We start from the raw sequence: 21,639 nt of genomic DNA on the forward strand, positions 1-21,639 counted from the left end.
TTATAGGTTTATGCCTCCCTTAAGTCTTTATCATAGTATAGGGCTAATATATAGACGGAATATCTCTAAAGGACTACTGTCAGGTGGGAGGTATAGGCTCAGTTCAGGCATAGCAAACGATTCCGTACTGCTATGCAAATAAGCTAGGGATCCTCTGAAATTACACCATCTCCCTTCCTGCCAGCCTCGTCTTATGTGCAGTCATATAAGTAGCTGTTTCTGGATTCATGGCAAACCATAGTTTGTGCTTACATCTAAACCAACATTTGTTGTTTCCCATTCAAACCAAAATTCCACATGGTAGTTTAATACTGGCTTCAGAGGGAAAGTACAAAACCACAGCTTGCTGGTTCGGATGTTGCAGCAAATCTCTAATTAGCTGCCCTGGTGCTGAAAAAGGAATATGGCACATCTGAGATCATGGATAGTAGCAAACTGTGGTTTGCATTTGTGGCAGAAATATATACAATCATAGTGTATCTTTTCTGCTCAATCTGTTCTTGCTTTTGTGACTCCTCTTTTTTGGATTAGGAGGTGATGTTGATGGCCTTAATCAGGGGTAGTCAAACTGCAGCCCTCCAGATGTCCATGGACTACAAATCCCATGAGCTGGCAGGGGCTCATGGGAATTTTAGTCCATGGACATCTGGAGGGCCACAGTTTGACTACCCCTGGCCTTACTCATTGAGCAATAGAAGCCTTTCAAAAGGCACTGGACATGAGTGCAAGTTTTCTCCCAACCATGTTTTCTAGGAGTTCATTGGTAGCATAGTCTAGAAAGTGACATTGGGTTCTTATTCCTATCCCTTATACTTTAAGTGGGAGTAAGGCAGAGTAAAAAAAGAAAAAGAAAATGTAGTTCTGAGATTAAGATGCTTCTTGTGAGGCCTGGTTTTGTGGATATGAAGTATCCTTTCCTCAAAGTCTCACGGAAATAACTAAAAAGCAAACTATGGCTATCTTACCATTGCAAAGATAAATTTCATTTCAATTCTATAACTAATGGGAGGTTAAGAACCATTTTTCCAAGAACATATATACTTTTGTTACTTGAAAAGCTCACAAAGTAAGTAAAGTCATTTAAGAGCTTATGGAATAAGAAGCCCCCCAAAATTAAATTAATTAAAATTCAATAACTGTCATGTAGAAATAATGAAAAAGCCCCATTCTTTGTCATTTGAGCATATTCCTTGTCATTACTACTGTCCCTAAGGTTAATTTATACAGAAACGGAAAAGACGACTAGGGCATTAAAGGGGTAATTGGATGTGTGGGCTCGTCCTTTGGACAATGTACCTCATTCTGGACATCTACCATCTGGCAGCCTGACCAGTGGATCAGCTTTGGTGGCTATTGTGCAAACATTCGCTTCACAGCAGCTATAATAGAACCCTATACTTAGCAAGTGGGTCACACGTATCTTGCTTTGCCCTACTTTCTATAAAAGCCCCTTAGAGCAGGGATAGCAATTGACAGCTTGGTGTAGTGGTTAAGAGCAGTGGCCTCTAATTTGGAGGACCGAGTTTGATTCCCTACTCCTCCACAGGCAGTCAGCTCCACAGGCAGTCAGGTGACCTTGGGCCAGTTACAATTCCTCTCAGAGCTCTGTCCAGCCTCAATTACCTCAGTGTGTCTTTTGTGGGGAGGACAAAATTTGAGTCCAAATTTCAGACCAACAAAGCTACCCACCTGAATCTGTTTTTGTGGGGAGAGGAAGGGCAAGCGATTGTAAACCACTTTGAGACTCTTTCCGGTAGTAAAAAGCAGGATACAAAAAAAAACAAAAAAACAGCTCATCTTCAATACAGCATTGAATCTCTAATCTAGTTTCCATGTTAAGTAATTCCCATAGCAACCTACCCATTGTAGGCATTCTTTGACCATATGATGAGCTGTGGTGTGCAGTAAAGTATAGTGGCTATGCAACAGAAGTTCTAAGTCCTCCTTTTATAATTGACATAATTGTGGCTACACAGCCCAAGACTTCCCTGTACTATTTGTCTGCATTTCATAGGAGCAGATTTCAGGTGACTTTTGCATAGTGTCTCAGTCACAAGTCACAAGAAGGGGAGGGGATGGAACTTTTTAGAGAAATCTTTGACCAGTCCTGTACACTTCTCATACTTCAATCTATTAGCTGTTTCTGATCCTGTATACTACATTCTCAGATATCTATGGTAGCCATTGGCTTAACTGCTCTGATGTCACAGTGGGTCAGGGCAGCTAAGAGCAAGGAAGAACTAAAGTGACATTAAGACTGGGTTGTTTTGACTGGAGATCAGTTTTTGTCAGAGGAAATAAAATGAACTGTTGGTTGTCAAGTGACAGCTGGTGGAAGTTAGTATTACAAATTCAGAGCTATTTGTTATAGTCAGTGGGGAGTACTGTCAGGATCAATCAGGGTGCAGCCATAAGCTCCAGGTTTAGCTCTTTATAAGAAATAAATAATACCTTCCTTGCCTGTCCTTTAATTTGTCACGTCTCTACTCCACCCTTCCAACTCCCATTGGTCAGATGCCTCACTTTACAGTTTTGCCCACAATAATCTTTGCTTCCAGGTTGCTTTTGTATGCTACTTTGTTGCAGACCAGCTTCTTAGGTCCTGACTAAGCTTTTCAGTGGAGCCTTCCATCCCTAAACCTTCAGTGGAGCCTTCCATCCCTGTTCTTCACACGTTTGGTGGCACATGCCCCAGAGCTGACACCTTTTATTGAGAACAAGTAGCCCTCACTGCCTATTTATGTGAGAAATACCCACTAACCAACAAAGGGCAAAGGTAGAATTAATCCTGGAATTTTTTTTCATGTTCCAAGAATAAAACCAAACAGTTACAGTTAAAAGTTAAACATGTAATTTGTTTATCCATTTATCTCTGTATCCATCCTCTTTTTATCTTTCCTTCAAAGAGCACAGAGTGGAACACACAGCTAATCCCATTTTGTCCTCATGCTATATATACATTTTCCTAATTATGATGCTGAAACATGCCAAGAGTATTACCATATAATCACCACCATATCCCCCATAGCTGTGAGGTAGGTACTTCAAAAGAGATTAGATTTTAAGAACAGTGTGTTTTCATCCATCACGAGCACACCTCATCAACATACATTACAAATTCTGAGGTCTACGTCCATTAGCAGAATGGAGAGGAAACTGGAGGTACAGAATGTGAGTTCAGGTTCGGGAAACTGGAGCCAATCTTATCAAGCTCACTCTTCCTTTCTGCTTCTTTACATAATACTGTTCTTTGAGCCAACTCAATGGATTCTACCCAGTGATTCACATTTTCTGTTTGCTAGCTGACATAGCTCATAAAAATGATGAACTTTTGTGACAGCTGCAACAAAGACAAAGCCGTCTGGATGGTTATTCCACCTGTAATTTCCGTCCACTGGTACAAGGCTGGCATGAAAAACCTTGGCATCTCATGCAGGAAGACTTTCCAATGGCCTTGCATACTGAGCTTCCTGAGGAAAAAATTCCATACCTTCAAACCCGCCCAGACCTCAGAAGCATTTTTGCATTAGGCAGATCTATGCCCTGCAGAGCTTCCTGGCCCTCTATTTGTGTGAGAAATATCCACTAACCCACAAAGGGCTAAGGTAGAATTAAGCCTGGATTTTTTTTCATGGTCCACGAATAAAGCCAAACAGTTACAGTTAAAAGTCTTGCATGTAATTTGTTTGTCCATTTATCTCTCTATCCATCCCTTTTTTATCCTTCCTTCAAAGAGCTCAGAGTGGAGAACACACTCTATTCTTTGCTGTCAGATTAAGCCATAAACCCTCACAGCCCTTCCAGGGCCATGGGGGTTTATGGGAAGTTCAGAACAACAGGGTAAGTCAACTGCAAAACCAAGTGGCCAAGGAAAGATCAGTTTCAGTTGCCCAACATTCTATGGCAGAGGACATAGGGTTGTTATTTGCAAAGGTTATTTATTTATTGTATGGCATGTGTGCAGCATAGCTAGGAGATTTTAGGATTGTCTGGCCCCTAGGCAAGAGACGTCTGGCTGTGGTTTGCCATTGCCTGCCTCTGCATCATGACCTAGTGTTCCTTAGAGATCACCCATCCAAATACTAACTGGGATTGACCCCACTTTGCTTCCAAGATTTAACAAGATAGGGCTTGCCTGGGCTATCCAGGTTAGGGGATTTGCAGAGATGATAAGGTTAGTGATGACTGCTGTCCATTCTATCCAGTGGTGCTTGAAATGGAAGGCCAGGACCTTTTGATCTGAAGCAGAATAATTGAAAGATTTTCCATTCTTCAGAGGAAGTCAAACAGTTCCCCATGGTCTGCCTTAGCCTTCATGAACTTCAGCATCATTGCTGATTTACAGCTTGTTTACTAGAGGTTTATTCTTATTTTTGACCATGTTCAATAGTGGTGTTATTGACCTAGTTCCCGCTTGAGGTGGTAAAACTGAGTCGAGACAATTCTACTTCAGACTAAAAATGGGGCCTCATACCATTGTAAAGAAAAGGAATTGCAATTGCGCAGAAAAGTAGGTAGTCCAGAGATGGTTTCTGTCATTCCCTCATGTTCTCAGTGAGATGCTGAAAAGGGTTGAAAAGCCCTCTACCTTCTCAGACCTCCACCAGAATTCAGCTTTTTGAAGCTGCTGTTCAATTAAAAAAAAAAGTTGGGAAAGTTCCAAAGGGCCCCCATAAGCTGAGATACTGCTGAAGCTCACGTAACTGCTGCTGCAAGATGTGTAGGTGAAAAGGTTCGTGTGGCGTGTTGGTTTTAGCATCTGTATTTTTAAAAGCTGAAACAATATTTTGTTAGGTTTTCCCAGCAAGACTGGGCCCAAGAGATCAAGGTGTTTTTTCTTCACTGACATAGGCCTCCTTAGGAGATGCCCATGATTATGTCCTCCACAGAGCATTCAGGGCTGATTGCATACAAATGAAGCAGGGCATTCTGACATTATAATTTCTAAGGAATTCAGTGCTTCAGCATTCCCAGGCCTTGGAATGAAAGATTCTTTATAAAGGCTTGGGGGAGGGGGGGATGTGAAAGTCACCTGGAGACATTTAGAATGAGAAAGTCTTCAGAATCTATATGGGGAACATATTATTTCATTCGTTTAACTGCTGCATAGGTGGGGCCAATGTGATACCTAAATAGCGCCTTTTAAAATGGTTGCTTGTGGCCTGGGGCCAAATCTTTTTGCATCTAAAATTGTCTCACTGGTTATCCTTCTGTTACTCCTGGGGCTGCACAACTTAAAGATGCCTTTGTTTGTTGTTGTGAAAATCCTTCCTTTTTGAATCAAACCAGTTCAATATCACATAGAATGAATATGGTGACAGGGTGCCTCCATTTACCCTGCAGTTGGCTATGTAGATGTGCCTAATGTTCTCTTTTGTCCTCTTCCTTTTGCTGCTCAGATGTCTCTCAACATTTGTTTCTGGAGTTCTTCGAGGCATGACAACTAGCAGAGACGTGAATCTCACATGCATGTTCCTCTTTTATGAGATATTGTGCCACCAGATTGATGCTAGAGCTGCTCACACAGGTGGGCAGTTTGTACAAGTAATTAATAGATCCTGTGGGATAAGTAATATTGTTCTTCATAACATCCTTTCTAATGATTTTAGTGCTGTCTTCCTATTGGTTATACATCCATCCATTGACTTGGATGGGCCCTGTGAGAGCAAAAGTGCTTTAGATTGCAGCCATAATGTGAAATTCTTAGATTCAAAGGGATTAGATATATCGCAAGAGAGAGCAAGGGAGCCAACTTCATATCCCGATCTCTTGGACTGCTCTCCAATTTGCACAGCTACCTCTTCTCCGACAGGGACTACTTCTGCTTCTGTTACTTGCTTTCAAGTGTATCAAGCAGGAAAAGAAAATGCAAAATTTGGAAACAGGAATTGTAATTGATGGCAGTGAAATGCGTATCTCTGAATGTAACAGTCCACTTTGTCAGAGACATCCGAGCCACCGTAGCAGGATGTTTGATAACGGCAAGGCAAAAATTTGGAAAGGAAAACTCAGGAGGAAGATACCTCCTCACCCCCACCATTTTCTTTCCAACAGTTTCAAGGGGGGTGGATACATAATGTTTGGGGGCTGCTTAAAGATTAGTGTATGTCACAATGATTATCATTTTAATTAACCCCACTATGCTTGGAGTTTCTCATCTCTCTAATCTCATTATATGTTGCTTGGTATTTCAGGTTGGTTTATTTTGCAACATGCTGTGCATACGCAGTACAGACCATAATTCGGGCATGTGTGTTACTAATCACCATGACGAAAGCGGCAAGCCAGGCCAGGGGAGGCAGGCACTTAATTTCCTTCCAGAAGCCTTTCAGTGTTCGGAATACAAGACTGAGAGCCAGGAATGGCTGAGTCTCTAATCCCAGTTATAACATGGAGTCCCTGAGCAGATTTGGAAAAATAAAGTAGAGCTGGAAATGTGCTTTTGAAACTCTTTCGTGTCAGGGGCTTTAGACAGTGGAACCAGATGATTTTTTGAAAGGCTAACATTGTTTGCATCTATTGTAATGTCAAGGTTTTAAAAAGAAAATGCTAAATGTCCACAGATTGTAGTTTGACATTTGCCATCATCACAAAAATGATGTGTGCTATCATTATAACACTTAAATATTCGAATAAGCAGTTGGCTTTAAGATCTGGATATATTTCAATCTGCAGAATGTGCCAACTGAGTTGTTCAAGAGGATGGTTGTGATGGAGTTGCTTAAGTGGGGGCTTTCACAGGGGGAATGAGGTTGTGATTATTGCACCATTTGCTTACTTATTGCCATTCTCTTGTTTATACTGCCTCTTTGTAATATTAGTAATCTAGTTGTAGCATTGTAGTATATTTTATGCTGTTTTTCTATATTGTATTGTTTTTCTCATTTAGTTATCTGCCAAGTCTTGGTGGTGAAGGTGTATTATAAGTAAAATAAATGAAAAGTCTCAAGGTTGAAAAAGTGAATTATTTAGTGTGTGTGAAAGTACCTCTAAAACAATATATATTTGTTTGAATGCCCCTTGCATACACACACATATGTATCTCAAAATCAAGACCTTCTGCTGTGGCATCTGATCTGAAAATGAGCAGGAAGTTAGACTAGATGGCCAGTATGGCCCTTTCCAACTCTATTAAGCTTGCCTGTTTGAATCCATAATTTTCCTGAAGGGTTTTTTTCGTATTGCATTAATGTATTTCAGTAATGAACCATGGGGAATACATGACCTTTTTATTGATTCTTGCTAAGCAGTCATATTGTATGTGTGTACATGCCCATGTTAGGGTTTCCAGGCTCCAGGTGGTGGCTGGAGAGCTCCTTGGATTTCACTAGGTCTCCAGGTTTCAAAGATCAGTTCCCCTGGCCAAAAAAAAAAAATCTATTGCATTATACCCCACTAAGGTCTGCGCTCTCCCCAAACCCACCGTGCCCAGGTTTCACCCCCAAAATCTTCAGAAATTTTCCAACCCAGAGCTGGCAACCCTAGGCCTGGAGTTCTCCTGGAATTACAACTGATCTCCAGACTACAAAGATCAAGTCCCCTGCAAAAAATGGCAGTTTCAGAGGGCAGACTTGATATCATAAATTCTAAGTGAAATCTTACAAATTCCCCCCTCCACAGGCAACACCCCCAAATCTCCAGGAATTTCCCAGGCTGGAGCTAGCAGTCCTCATTTCTGTGTGTACACACTCACACACACCCGTAGTAGAAATGTCAACTCCTTTGTAGACTTTGCCCAGGGCTATACTCTCTCTTTGCACCAGAGGCATCCAAAGTATCCATCCCATATATCAAAATCAAGGGCGTGCATTTCGAAATGTAATTCACAGCTGCTGCTCTGTGCTGTAAAATAGAGGCACAGCCTATCAGGCCTCCAATACACTGTCTGTTATTTTATGCTTAGAATCTTGGACACTGTTTTAACCAAGTCTATCCTTCAAGTCATCAGAAAGGATTATAAAGTCAGGACAAACATTTTAAAAGTAAGGCAGTGCCAGAGTCTTTTTGACCAGTTTGCATTTATACATTTGTAACACTACTACTAAGGGTTCTTTTTTGGTCTTACGATTCCTGTTGATATTGGTTACTTGAATCATGAAACCCCTGCAAGCTATAGGCCATTGTCTTAGACCTGGAATTTTAGAACCCCAGGAAAGGAGATTTCATATTTCTGTTATTTTGATTTGTTGCTGGAGGCTTAATTCTCTCCCATTGTGCATGGGTATTTACCCTCACTATTGCTGTGCATCTCTGTCAGGTATTCTTTGATTCCACCCCTCCTCTCCCACTTCACTTTCTGGTCACTGTTTCCCTGGGTTTTCTGAGAGTGGTTTTGTGCTTCTTCTCCCCTTATTTCACTTCCAATCTGAAAATGATTCAAAAGCATATAGCAGTCATTTCCAATCAATATTACTAGTAGCCTCAGGGTTACTCCAAAGTAAGGTGACCAGATTGTCCCACTTTTGGAGGGACATCTGGGGGCACCTGGCAAATTGTACTTATGTTGAAATTAAAAATATATATATTATAATACTATTTTTGCATTCTATATATTCACATCTTGCTAGAATTGCCAACCTCCCAGTGGTACCTGGAGCACTCCCAATTTACAAGTGATCTCTATATCACACAGATCATTTCCCCTGAGGAGAATTGCTGCTTTCCATGATGGTTATTCAGTGTTCAAGTTCTGTTAATTACTTTTCCCCGTGTTGTTTAACATTTAATTTTTTTTACAATTGTCTTGAATCTAATATTAGTAGAATATTGCTAGTCTCAGATCACTGAGGGAAAATGTGCTTCTCTGGCAGCTCTCAGAGATGCCTTTTGGCAAGCTCTGAAGGGGAACGGGAAAGACCAGCATTGCATCATATGCAACTGATGAAGCCTAGCAGCAACCACTGCAACCACTATCAATGCTCAACTGATGACTATGAGAGAAATGGAAAGGAAGTTTTAACCCAGCTAGCCAAGTATACCAAAATATCCAGAAAGCCTCACTCTTTTTGTTCGCACAGCAGATTTGGATCCAGCAAGTGAAGAAATGCCCCAGACCTTCTTTTTGGAAATCAACTGGGATGTCATGCTGGGGGTTTCTTCCCCTGACATCTCCCCTCTTCTCCCTTCTCTTTCTCCAGTCTCCTGCCCATGAGTGCATGTAGAGGAGGATGGCAGAAGGTGGTGACTCTTCTGTTTTTCACAGTGGCCACTAACACAACAGAGAATCCACTAGGGCTTGGCAATAAGAAAAGGGAGTGTTGAAGCTGCTCTAGTCTTTGGTCAGTTTCAGACCTTCCTTCATGTTCCCTTTCCTTCAGTAAACTGCAGGACAAAGAGTTAAATAGAAGGTGTTCTCTCGATGCTACTGTGCAGCTACAATAGGACAATTGCATACATTTTTTAAAAACCCTATGGATACCATCCCTTAGATGTCAGAAGTGAGGTTCCCACCCCACTTGAGAAAAACTGTGTTTGGGGGTTGTGGCTGCAGAGTAAATACACTGGAGAAAAAAGAACGGTGCATGTGGCAGGCACAGAATCCAAAGTCAAGTTTAAAGGCTTGACTCCTTGGATTCTCTGCAGTAAATTGTACCTGTGTAATAGGCCTCTGTCTTTGATGGCTTTGAATTTTTATTCCTTTTGACCTTCCTTTTGACAAACTGCTTTCCTGCCTGGTGCGCAATGACATCATGTTTCCTCCTCCTCAGCAGCAGTGAACCTTCAGTAGTGAAATTTTACTGCAGCATTTTAAGTGTGTAAAACAAGGGCAGTTCAAGTAAGTGCTGAGTACAGCCCTGGGTGCGCAGCTCCATAATTAAAAAGATTGGAAGGTAAATGGGAGAGGGTAGACAGAGTATCAGCTAAGGAGGGGAATGGGAAGGATTTAACTGCCCTCTCATTTCTGCTCATTAGCAGAGGAAGGTTTCTGTGTCTACATGGCTGCATAATATGCTGCCCAGAACTGTGTGATCTGTCTATCTGAATCAGACTTAATTTTACATCTTACTTCTTTAAACCTCTCAACTCTAAAATGGCTTAAAGCAAGAAAAAGGTTGGATAATAAATCCAAAAGCTGCCTCATTCCTTTATTTCTATTGCTCCAAATCTGAGTGATCATTCCAAACTGTTCTGTCCTGTAGAGAAATGCATTGGCATGCTGAGGACAAAGGTGCATGTGTGTGGGAACCCCCTTTTCTTTTAAAGGCTGCCCCGTTCACTAATGAGAAGGGAAAGGTGCATATCTTTCAACCCTCGGATGGTAGCCTGGAGCTTTCACTGATCACTGGTGTGGTTTTAAAGTCCAGAATTACTTGTGCCAAATTGCATCATTTGACTGTGCTGATATTTCAGTAGACTCTGACTAAGGCAATGGTGTGCTTGCTGTCACTGAGTCGCATGCCCAAGACTCCCTGCCCCTCTAAAGAAAAAAAATGTAGAATTTTTATTTTGCTACTGCTAAAGCAGCAAAGGATGTCTGTCTGACTGTGCTGAACAATGAGCCCGTTCACCTGGCAGCTGTGATAGCATGCTTTGTGTGTGTATTGAGGGTATATGTGCACTTTATAGCATGGTCAAAGTCTCTTCTCTGTTTAAAATGTGTGGCCACATGCTTTACTGAACCCCCTGATGGGGGGGTATTTTTCATCTGAAAAGGACTGGTTTTGGCACATGAGCTGGTATCCAATGAGATTTACTCATTGAATCTGTCTCCCTAGATATCTTGGCTAGGGAATGTCCAGAAGGGTGGAGTGATTGTTACCTTCAGTCTACATTTGCTGTCTTTTCCCCCTAAGAGCTTTGTTCTCTTTTCATGTAAAGACTGGGGTAGGTTGCACTTAAGCACACAACCTCCTGGAATTGCACCCTGATCTCCAGACTAGAGAGATCAGTTCCCCTGCAGGAAATGGCTGCTTTGGAGAGTGGACTCTGCACCATTAAAGACAGCTGAGCCCCCCCCCCTCCAAAAAAAAAATCTCTAGGAATTTTACAGCACGGAGATGGCATCCCTGTCTTGGTGGCAGACAGTGCAAGGAATGGAAGAGGCCTGAATTTGTCCTTGGTTTTGCTGCTTTTGTTTGAATTATTCCCTCATGCTATACAGTAGGGGGGGGGGGCTTGATGGAGGCTGACAACCCTAATTCAGTCCTTGCTTGAATTGCCTATAGTCACTGGAATCAACAGTATAAACTGAGCATCGCAATCCTCCAAGCAGTGTGGTAAGGGCCATCACGTTGTCATGAGTAAAGAGGTATATCATCTGTTACGTGTTAATTCTGTAGGTGTATTAAAGGTAGATGCTTGTTTGTACTTATGTCTGGAAGCTTTATTACATATTTCTGCCTAGCTCCTGAAAAATTCTCTCTGGTAGTCTTACATTGTTTCCAGCAGCAATGAAGAGGGTCATGGGGTGGGTGGGAATTACCTAGTTTGTTAGTAATTAAATGGAGCAGACTGGGGGATATTTGCCTTGGATTTTAACAATATTGTGCCAAACTCTTCCCTTGAATTTATTTCTCAGTCAGCTGGCAGAGAGGGTGAAAAACACTTGAACATTTGCTGTTGGAGGGTGGGGAGGGGGGAGAGGAGATGTGGTTTTTATTGAAAACAGCTGTGCTACACACAAAGAACAGCAATGCTGTGCACATCCATATTGAAGCCATCCAAGTCCTTGGATCACTGTCCTCCCAGCCAGTTCTGCAGGGGAGTTTTATTTCTGCCCACATCTGTAGCGTCTCTTTGTCCTGAGTTTCAAAGATCATAATGTATTGATTTAAAGACTTCCACCCCAAATTCAGAGCTGTTCACATAGGACAAGAAAGCTTTACAATTAAAGTGAATCCACAGGCGGGCATGCTAAAGGAACCCCAAATAAGTATGGTGCCGTTCTCCCCAATGCAAGCAAAAAGAAGTGGCAAGTTTTGAGGATCATTTTAAAGGCTGGACGAAGACCATTAGGTGGCATTAGAGCTTTCACTTTTCATTCCAGCCAGGCAGTCTTTCTGCTGTTGCTCTCTGAAAAGCACATTCAGAGCACTGGCCTAAGCAGCTGGCGGTCGCTTCTCCTGTCAGCACTGATGAGCAGACAAAACAGCTTTTCTCTGCAATTTGGATGCTGCCAGGTTTGTTCTGTCATAAGCAATATATAACATGTGCATGTCAGCACAGAAGGTTCAGGACTGCTGCTAATGGAACCTAGCAAAAAAAAAAAAAAAACCCACCCCCACCCCACACACAAATAGCCATTCAGTTTATGACGTCTCCAGTTACTGAAGCTGTATCGCTAAATGCACTCCATGCAACCGTCAGAAATTTTTTATTTTTTGTTCAGAGTGCCGCTTTTCTGATCTCTGAATGTTAACTAGCTTTGACCATGTAGGACTCACTGTGCAATGCTAAGCAGAGATACATCCTCCTATGTTTACTGAAGCCAATGGACCTAGAAGGGTATAATTCTGCTTAGGAGTGTTGCCATGTGCTTTGCCAACAATTATGGTGGTTCGTTCTTTAATGCTGGGACTACATTTTACTCATGAAGCCATTATATACCTGGTTCTGCATTTCTTAGAAAGGATGTCCTCATATAAGTTTGACTGCCCATGCAAATGAAGCCCTGTTTCAGAGGAGACGTACGGTCCTCCTTTTTCTGCACCGCAGAACAAGGCCTTATTGTAGACCTTGTATTCTATGGAATCCTCTCATTTTAGACACCTGCAGGACATGACTCCTGCAGCTCAGGACTCCAAGCAGCTCAGGCCTTTTCAGAGAAGCCGTTAAAAGCCTGTTACAGAAGTGACAATGTAGGCATACTTGTGTGGATTATTGTGGAGTATATATAAATGTTGTCTTATTTCAATAAAAATATTGCTCCTTAGTGATGGCCATAGTTCATATTAATATAAAGGTAAAGGTATCCTCTGTGCAAGCACCGAGTCATACCTGACCCTTGGGGTGACGCCCTCTAGCGTTTTCATGGCAGACTCAATACGAGGTGGTTTGCCAGTGCCTTCCCCAGTCATTACCGTTTACCCCCAGCAAGCTGGGTACTCATTTTACCGACCTCGGAAGGATGGAAGGCTGAGTCAACATTGAGCCGGCTGCTGGGATCAAACTCCCAGCCTCACGGTCATAGCTTTAGACAGCATGTCGGCTGCCTTACCACCCTGCGCCACAAGAGGCTCATTTCATATTAATATAGAGTGTAATAATTGTTTTTTGCTGTAAAATGTTTACACATTTTTATTGTTGAATTCTGAGATGAGCAAGATACAATTTTTTAAAGTTACTGCAATAAAATTATTAGCATCTATAGATATGGTTGCATGTTGCAGTTTGCTTGTTGTTAGGATGTAGGGGTAGTCACTGGGTTCTTAAAATAGTGAGGCATGCCTGAAGGAGGAGACATCTAATGGATCATAGTTAAGAAGGTGTTTTTAATACTTGTTGTGAGAGAGCAACTCCCTATGATTGTGAACAATTGTGAACTGCCATTTGGAGGGGACATGGAGATGAAAGAGAGAGCAGTGGTTAGAGTATTGAACTAGGATTTGGGAGACCTCGATCCAAATTTTTAGACCTGCTCTGGCCCTGTTTCTGGTGTTGGGGGAGTGGAGGCAAGGTAGCCAAGTCTCCCCTGGTCATCAATGGGGTATGGCAAGGTAGACTAGCCAGATCCAGGTTGAGAAATTCTCAGAGATTTGGGGATGAAGCCTGGCAAGGACAGGGACCTCAGTGGGGTACAATGCCATAGAATCCACCCTTCAAAGCATCCATTTTCTCCAAAGGAACTGATCTCTGTAGTCTGGAGATGAGTTGTATTTCCAGAAAATACCCAGAAATCACCGGGAAGGTGTCATCCCATGTGACATTTCTAAATGGTCTGTATTCAGCTCTAAAATGGTGGTGTCATGCCCAGGTTATCCCCAGGAATATTGTTACATCTAGTGCCCTGGATCTTCCCAGTCATAATCCAGCTTTCTAAGCACTACATCACTCTGACTCTCCTTTAGCGATATAATTATTTTTCATTAAAAGGCTGATGTTTCACTCTGTTCCATGAACAACTATGCAAATATACATTAACAAAGGTCAAGCAGACTTACTTGCAAGTAAGAATGCATAAGATTGTAGCAGTAATAATAAAGAAACTAATATATGACAGCTGAATAAGAACCAAATTGTTCACCGTTTACCTTGCTCTCCTCCAAATAAAGCTTTTCTATTTACTCTAGAACACTTGGGATAGCTTGAGTTACCATGGTCCCCCCTTGCTGCAGGAAACTGACTATACTCCTGAATGACATAAGGGCTTTTTGAAAATTAGACCACACTTACAGTTTTATGTAGAAACTAGATAAGTCAAAATCTTTCCTGGATGATCTTTATCACAGTGATTTTAGTCTTTGTAAAAGATGCGGCCTAATGATTTAGCAGTATTTTTAAATGTCATCTTTCAACCAAAAGCCACAACAAAGAAAATGAAGCATGGTTTAGAGTCAGCATTTTCTGCTAAGCTCATTCCAGTCTTTTCCCAGAGTTCTTAGTTCACAGCTGCATTCATCATGATCCAAAACACTGGCAGCGAATTCTCCGCCTCTTCCTCTATAAAGTGAAGGATTCCCATAGATGTCTTAGTGTTTCTTGCTTCACAGTCCAGAATAAAAAAACAAACATGAACTCTCTTAAGAATTTATAGGCCAAAGAGTATACTGATGGCTCTCTAATTTGTGCTTGCTTGGGCTCTCAAATAAATCACTGAGGGTCTTTCTGTGCTTCTTGCATTTGTCTGTGGTTCAAGTGAATGGAGTACATGAGAGGGCCTTCTGAGTGGTCACACCACAATTATGAAACTCCCTGTTCAGGGAAATCCACTTGTCCTCGTCATGTTTCATATTTTTAATGGATATAAAAAACACAGCTTTTAAAGAAGTCTGATCTAAATTGACGCTTCTTCTCTTCAGATGTCTGCTACAGAATGTTGTTATTAGGTGCGAAGTTGTGTCCGACCCATCGCGACCCCATGGACAATGATCCTCCAGGCCTTCCTGTCCTCTACCATTCCCCGGAGTCTATTTAAGTTTGCACCTACTGCTTCAGTGACTCCATCCAGCCACCTCATTCTCTGTCGTCCCCTTCTTCTTTTGCCCTCAATCATTCCCAGCATTAGGCTCTTCTCCAGGGAGTCCTTCCTTCTCATGAGGTGGCCAAAGTATTTGAGTTTCATCTTCAGGATCTGGTCTTCTAAGGAGCAGTCAGGGCTGATCTCCTCTAGGACTGACTGATTTGTTCACCTTGCAGTCCAAGGGACTCGCAAGAGTCTTCTCCAGCACCAGAGTTCAAAAGCCTCAATTCTTTGACGCTCGGCCTTCCTTATGGTCCAACTTTCACAGCCATACATTGCAACTGGGAAGACCATAGCCTTGACTAGACGCACTTTTGTTGGGAGGGTGATGTCTCTGCTTTTTAGGATGCTGTCTAGATTTGCCATAGCTTTCCTCCCCAGGAGCGTCTTTTAATTTCTTTGCTTCAGTCCCCATCTGCAGTGATCTTGGAGCCCAGGAAAATAAAATCTGTCACAACTTCCATTTCTTCCCCATCTATTTGCCAGGAATTGAGAGGGCCGGATGCCATGATCTTTGTTTTCTTGATGTTGAGTTTCAAGCCAACTTTGGCACTCTTCTTCTTCACCCACATCAACTGGCTCTTTAGTTCCCCTTCGCTTTCTGCCATTTGCTTTCTGCTACAGATAATTGTCTATTATAGCTAAGATCAATGCTTGCTATAACTTTGCAATGAATAATTTTTCATTTAGCTTTGTTTGTTTTAAAAGATTGTTGGACACTTTGATGATTCTTCTTTCAAAGTGGGGTGTAAATATTTGAAAATAAATACTGTAAAGCCTGCTGGCTTTTGATGAGCTCTTCACTTGGTTACTCATGTGTTGTATATATGAACAGCATGCTGGCTAATGTGGGGATGAAACAACAGCAGGAAAAATGAGCTCTAGACCAGCATTTCCTGACATTTATTGTATTTATTAATTTCTTTATGAAGGAAACAATTATTTTGCTTTCCGAATGGCTTCTGTATCTCTGGAAGACGCCTGCTGGTCAGCAGCCTGGTCCATCTACTGTAAAATATGTCTAAATGATGTATGGATGTAGGTGGCAGGCAAGTGGAAGTGGTTTTAATCTGGCAAAAGTGTCACTTTGCTACAACAGAATATTATCAGATACTCCTTAAACACATAAAGGAACACCCAAGTCCATGAACCAGTTTGTAAGTTTCTCTCAGAGCTGTATCGGTATTGTCAGCTTTCAGTAGCAATACCTTTAGGCTTCATTAACATAACAAGCAATCATTAGCTGTAAATGAATACTGTTAATACAGGATACATCTTGTCTTCTTCCTTTAGCTCAGAATATGTACTATGATGAATTCTCTCACATTATTGGGGGGGGGATGTGTATACAACATCAAACTACTAACACATTAGTCAGTATGGGTATATTAATACTTTTTGTACATGTTCTTTGATCAATGCAGACTATTACAGTCTGTTTTTTTTTAAATCAGTGCTTTACCCTTCAAAGGCACAGTTGCCTGAGATAATGATAACTATTGCAAAAAATGCTCAAAAAGAGAAAAGAAATTAAAGAGCGAGCCCTTGTGGGCAGGGGATCCCTATGCCTGTGTCCGCATACAAATCTTAACAGTCGTGTCAGTCATTTCTGAATTCCAAGAGCACTTTCAGGCATTGATGATTTACATGAATACAGGAAGCATTGTATTCCTGCATATCATTAACATCCAAAGTAGGGGGTTGCATAGACCCACAGCAGGGAGATGCATGTGTGCCCTTTGAGGGTATAGCACACACAGCTCTCCCCACAGGGAAGATGGACTGCTTTTATCTTTGCATATCATTCACATCCATTTAATTCCTGAAACTGCTTTTCCGCAGACTCAAGGTCTGTGTTTCCCCCCACCCCTGTCTATTCAAACAGACATTGCAACACAGAGTTTAGAATTTAAGGTGAAAATGGTTAAAAAAAATACTGACCAAACTGGCTTTAGGACTTAATTATGATGACACTATGAGCAAATTAGGATCGCAGTAAATTATCTCAAAGAATGAAGAACTCGTTTACCTTTTTACAGGACTGCAAATACAGAGATATTTTCTGCAGACTTGTTCGTTAGACGGGTTTTGGCTGTTGTCCAAGAGCAGAGGCACACCTTTCTGCAATTTAAATTATATTGCTTCAGGAAGAATGCAGTGCTTGTAAATGGAATTAAATTATTGGTCCTGCCTGGTGAGAAATGAGACCCCATGAAAATGTTTTCATTAAATAGCAAGGGTTTTTCCTTTAGTTAGGCAGGGCAGAGGGTGAAAAGTAAACAGGGGGGAATGGCTCTTTACCATGTGATTTGTGATCATGTGTCATGAAAGCACCAAGGATGGCATTTAAGAGTCCTGTTAATAAAGTCATTTAAATTGTATGTCCGAAAATACCTGAGGTTCCTTCATGACTCCCTACTTGCGCTTTCTGATGGCACTGATGGAAAGCCAGGATGTGTCAATGTCCATGATGCTCTTGGGCCTGTAATGAAATAGCCTTAAATATTCGGTGTCATGTGGAGGGCCTCAGGACTGCTGAGAGAGTCGGAAAACTGAAGAGGGGCAGACCAAAGATGATGAGATGCAGTAGCTGGAGCAGGGATGGTTGTAGGGCAGCCTTTTTCAAACTTTTGACTGTGGAGGAGCCCCTGAAATATTTTTAAGGCTTCGAGGACACCCATTCAGAGAAGTGGATGCAGATGCGGGAGCCAGCCAGACAATCAATCGATTATTTATCATTTCCATTGTGGAGAAAGACTTGTAGAGCAACAAGGGAAGTTGGCTCCAGTGATATCTAGTGATGTCAGCAGCCATCTGAACTTCTGAGAAAGGCCATGCAACCCCTGGGGAACTCTTGCATAATCCAGGTTCCAGGAACCTGTTTGGGAATCTCTGCTGAAGTGCATAGAGAGGAGACATCTTTATGGTTGTCATAATGAGGCCACAGGGTCAGGTGGCAGGCCCAGTCGTTAGACTGGGATCTGTCAGTCAATCAGTCAGTCGGTAACCTTTTATTGGCATAAAATATGTATAAGACATATAAAAATAGGGTTTAAAATTTCAACAAAATAATAAAATAGGCCATGGGGTTACATAACCAAACAGATCTTAAAATGATTAAATAAACTATAAAAGATAAAATACAAGGTAGGCAGCATATTATAAAAGCATCTTAGTTAAAACTCTGGCAACTAAAATGGTTACCTCTGTGTCTTGTCAGAGAGCAGAAATTGCAAGGTCATAGATTTACTTAGTGTAGACTGGGATCTTAAAGGGAAGGTTCTGTGGAGCTGAACATCTTTGGACTGAATGTTCCTCATTGCAGATTGTACCTGAGACTGCTAGCATCAGTCCCTTGGATTGCCCTGCCACTGAGATCATTTTTGAGTGAGAAAGATGGAATCCCACCCATGTCCAGCCTGTTGTAAGTGCTGGCTTTTCGAGGCCTGTATCCCACTGCCCCACCCAAGGTCCCAGTCACATAGTCCCTTTACTAACATTCTCAGAAAGGCCTAAATAAAGTACCATTATTATGGACGGGGAATGCGGGGTTTCGTCATTTCCTTATGATGTGCCTTTCAACCAGTTTGCCACATCCAGCTGTCTCAAGGAGAATAGCATGTGTATGGTATAAATATTTGCTTTGGTAAAAATGTTATTGATTGAGTATGAAATTGGGGAGGGGAGCTATTAAAGTCTTGGGTTTTGTTTCCTGCTGTGAGATAGCACAAATGTTTTGATATGGCAACAGCAATGTACTTCCCACTGAATTAAAAAATAAAATACCACTGGCTAGGGAACCATTATTCTTGTCATTAGCTTGTGGGGTTCTGGCAGATCACTAAACTCTGATGAGTAAAAAGGAAAGAAAACACATTCCTTTGAACACTGGATTTTATTTTTGAGCTCTACAAAAGAAACTGAAAAATAAACAACAGATTACCAGATGGGCCTGTATATCAACAATAATGAAACAGTCTGAGCTCAAGGTTAAACATATTAGGATATGAGTCTTCTGTCTCCAAAGCCATTCCTTTAGGGATACTGTTATGAGACACACCTGCATTTAAATGCTATGCACCCAGTCTAAAACTCACATAGTTTCTATATACACCCTTAAGCATTCCTTTTTAGTGGAGGGAATTTGTGCATTTCTGTGCATTCCATGTGCTTACTGAAGTGCCTGAAACTTCAAGGTATTAAATTATTTAAGTGAAACCTTCAGAGAGCTTCTGTACTTTTCTTTACATCTTATGATGTCTTGGACACCTCCTGTATCTAATTCTGAACATGGCCATAGATACAGAATGTTAAATCTGCGTATTAGGTTTATGGAGAGAGGAGAGCTTTTTACAAACTTGAGGAATAACCAGGTTTTCCAAAAATCCCAAACCTATTTAAAAAATGGAGAGTTAAAAAAAAAACTCCCTGAAGGATTGGCAGCTGTTGGGTATGAAGTCAGGGTGGGGTGGGGGTGAAGTGGGTTATCCTGTAGCTATGATTTTACTGCCATCTTGGTTTTGTTTGGATATTGTTTTATGGGATTTTAGATTTTATGTAAACGGCCATAAATTGGTTGACTCCGGGAATGGTGGTCTAAAAACTTTAATATAAATAAAATAAAAAAATTCAAAAAAATATTTATTTATTTGTTTGTTTATTTGTTAGATTTCTTACAAAAAAAAGAAATAACCCATTATTGATTGATTGATTGTCTGGCTGGATTATGCTCCCACGAGGCTCGTAACGGGTTACAATACGTGCTTAAAAACACCATAAATGGGGAAGACTTGTCTGTGGAAATGGTCTACTACACCCATGACAGACACACTGGGTGGCTCTGAGCACTGATTCAGTCACTGTTCTTATCGGAAGCAGCTGATGGACGGCCAGGCCTCACCAGGCCTGAATGGTATATATATATATATATATATAATAGGCAGGCAGCACTGCAGGAGATGAGCTGCTTTCTTGCAGTGTGAGCCAAGCAAGCAAAGGTTGCATTGCTGTTGTGTACGTGGGGAAAGGACGGTATCTCTGCACTCACAAATCTTGTAGATCCCCTACTTGTAGTATATTAATGATATGAATATTACTATATGTAAACATCGGAGGGGGGGGAGTTTCATGTATTTAGAGCACTTTTGTCTCCCTGAAAAAACTTTTACAAGAGAAGAAATTGTGAAGTGTTCAAAAGCTGTGATCTCACTTTCAAACCTTTGTAATCTTTTGAAAAACTATAGAAGCTCACTTGATGACAGGACCTATGGGGGTTTAACTAGTTGGTTAGTTTGTTTAGGCTTACAACATTTTTGTTCCCAAGTAAATTGCAGAGTTGTATCCTTATTCAGTTCTTTATTTCTTGTGCAGTACTACAATTATGCTCGAGCTTTAAAAACAGGAAGATTAGGAGGCCTAAATGTTTTCAGTCAGCAGCTTAGCTGTTTATTTAGAACTGATTTATTTGTGTGGACAATGTATCTTGTTAAGAAGGAACCAGACACTTGCAGAAACATCTTCAGTGAGCAGATGATATCTTGGCTCACTAATGTTTCTGCTGTGCTGGTGTGTTAGCTCCCTCCTCTCAATTTGCACTCCTTATGTGAATAGACCACTCATGTGAGCTGCTAATTAGGCCTGAGGCAAAGAGAGCAAGAGATGCAAGAATGTTCTGGGTTTTGTTTTTGTTTGTTTTTTTTTTACCTCAGGTGTTATAGTACAGTGGTGACAAGAGATCAGCACATATCCAAAACAAAACTCAGTGTAGTGATTCTTTGCCTTTTTTCAAAGCTAGATATCTGCTTCTGGCAGTTTTCTGTTTAAAATTTAAGGACTACCAAGATCTTCCTGAGGAGCTTTGTGAGGAATTTAATTCACTTGAGAAAGTAAGAGGTCTTTGGAAATGTGATCAGAAAGAAAGGAGCCGCTGGGAGCTTGCCTCAGGAAGTGAAAGATATGGCTTGTTCAAACAAGTGCTTACTGACTCCTGCAAGTGACAACCATAGACACTGAACATATGATGAGAAATGTATATTCACAAGTTAAGGAAATATCCATCCCTAACTATAATTCTGTCAGAAAATAAATGAAGACCGACAGGAGCCCTGTTTTTACATCCGTTCGAGGGGGTGATTTCCCCATCTTGAGAAGCCACAAAACAATTGACAACTGACATTTTTCTGCCAGTCAAAATGTATTTCTGATCTTTAGAGACAATTGAGGTGCAGAACGGCAAGAACTTGCCTAACAATACAAGAGGCAAAATCACACCACTGCCTTCTGTGAGTGGAGAGCTTTCTCTTCTGTCTTCCTCCACATATGGAAGGGGAACAGTGGGCTACTTTGCTCAGTTCCTCTTCTTCAACACAGCCCCATCTGCCTCGGGGTACTTTGTCCATAGAGGTTCTGTGATCTGCACCATCGATTTTGGGGGTATCACAAAGAGCTGCTGTACATTTATAGGGCACAACTCAATGAACTGAGCATTTGGGACCTACAGACTAGTCTGTAGTCTGTCTATA

General features: G+C 41.4%; 2 protein-coding genes across 6 annotated transcripts in view; one reads left to right on the forward strand and one right to left on the reverse strand.

Moving 5' to 3' along the window:
- LHPP (phospholysine phosphohistidine inorganic pyrophosphate phosphatase) overlaps positions 1 to 21,639 on the forward strand; it is a 150,580-nt gene that overhangs the window by 124,011 nt on the left and 4,930 nt on the right. For 2 of the 5 annotated variants that reach the window (XM_077350040.1, XM_077350039.1), the window contains one exon: positions 5,400 to 5,913. The exons of 2 other annotated variants lie outside the window; for them this stretch is intronic. In XM_077350040.1, coding sequence (XP_077206155.1) covers positions 5,400 to 5,898 — 499 coding nt within the window. In that variant the 3' untranslated portion in view covers positions 5,899 to 5,913. Of the gene's footprint in view, positions 1 to 5,399; positions 5,914 to 6,194; positions 6,423 to 21,639 lie in introns of those variants that run through there. One more of the 5 variants, XM_077350041.1, reaches the window with a different exon arrangement.
- FAM53B (family with sequence similarity 53 member B) overlaps positions 1 to 21,639 on the reverse strand; it is a 191,267-nt gene that overhangs the window by 35,583 nt on the left and 134,045 nt on the right. The window lies entirely within an intron of this gene.

The sequence above is a fragment of the Paroedura picta genome, chromosome 8, assembly GCF_049243985.1.
Source record: "Paroedura picta isolate Pp20150507F chromosome 8, Ppicta_v3.0, whole genome shotgun sequence".
In the NCBI taxonomy this organism is placed as follows: Eukaryota; Metazoa; Chordata; class Lepidosauria; order Squamata; family Gekkonidae; genus Paroedura; species Paroedura picta.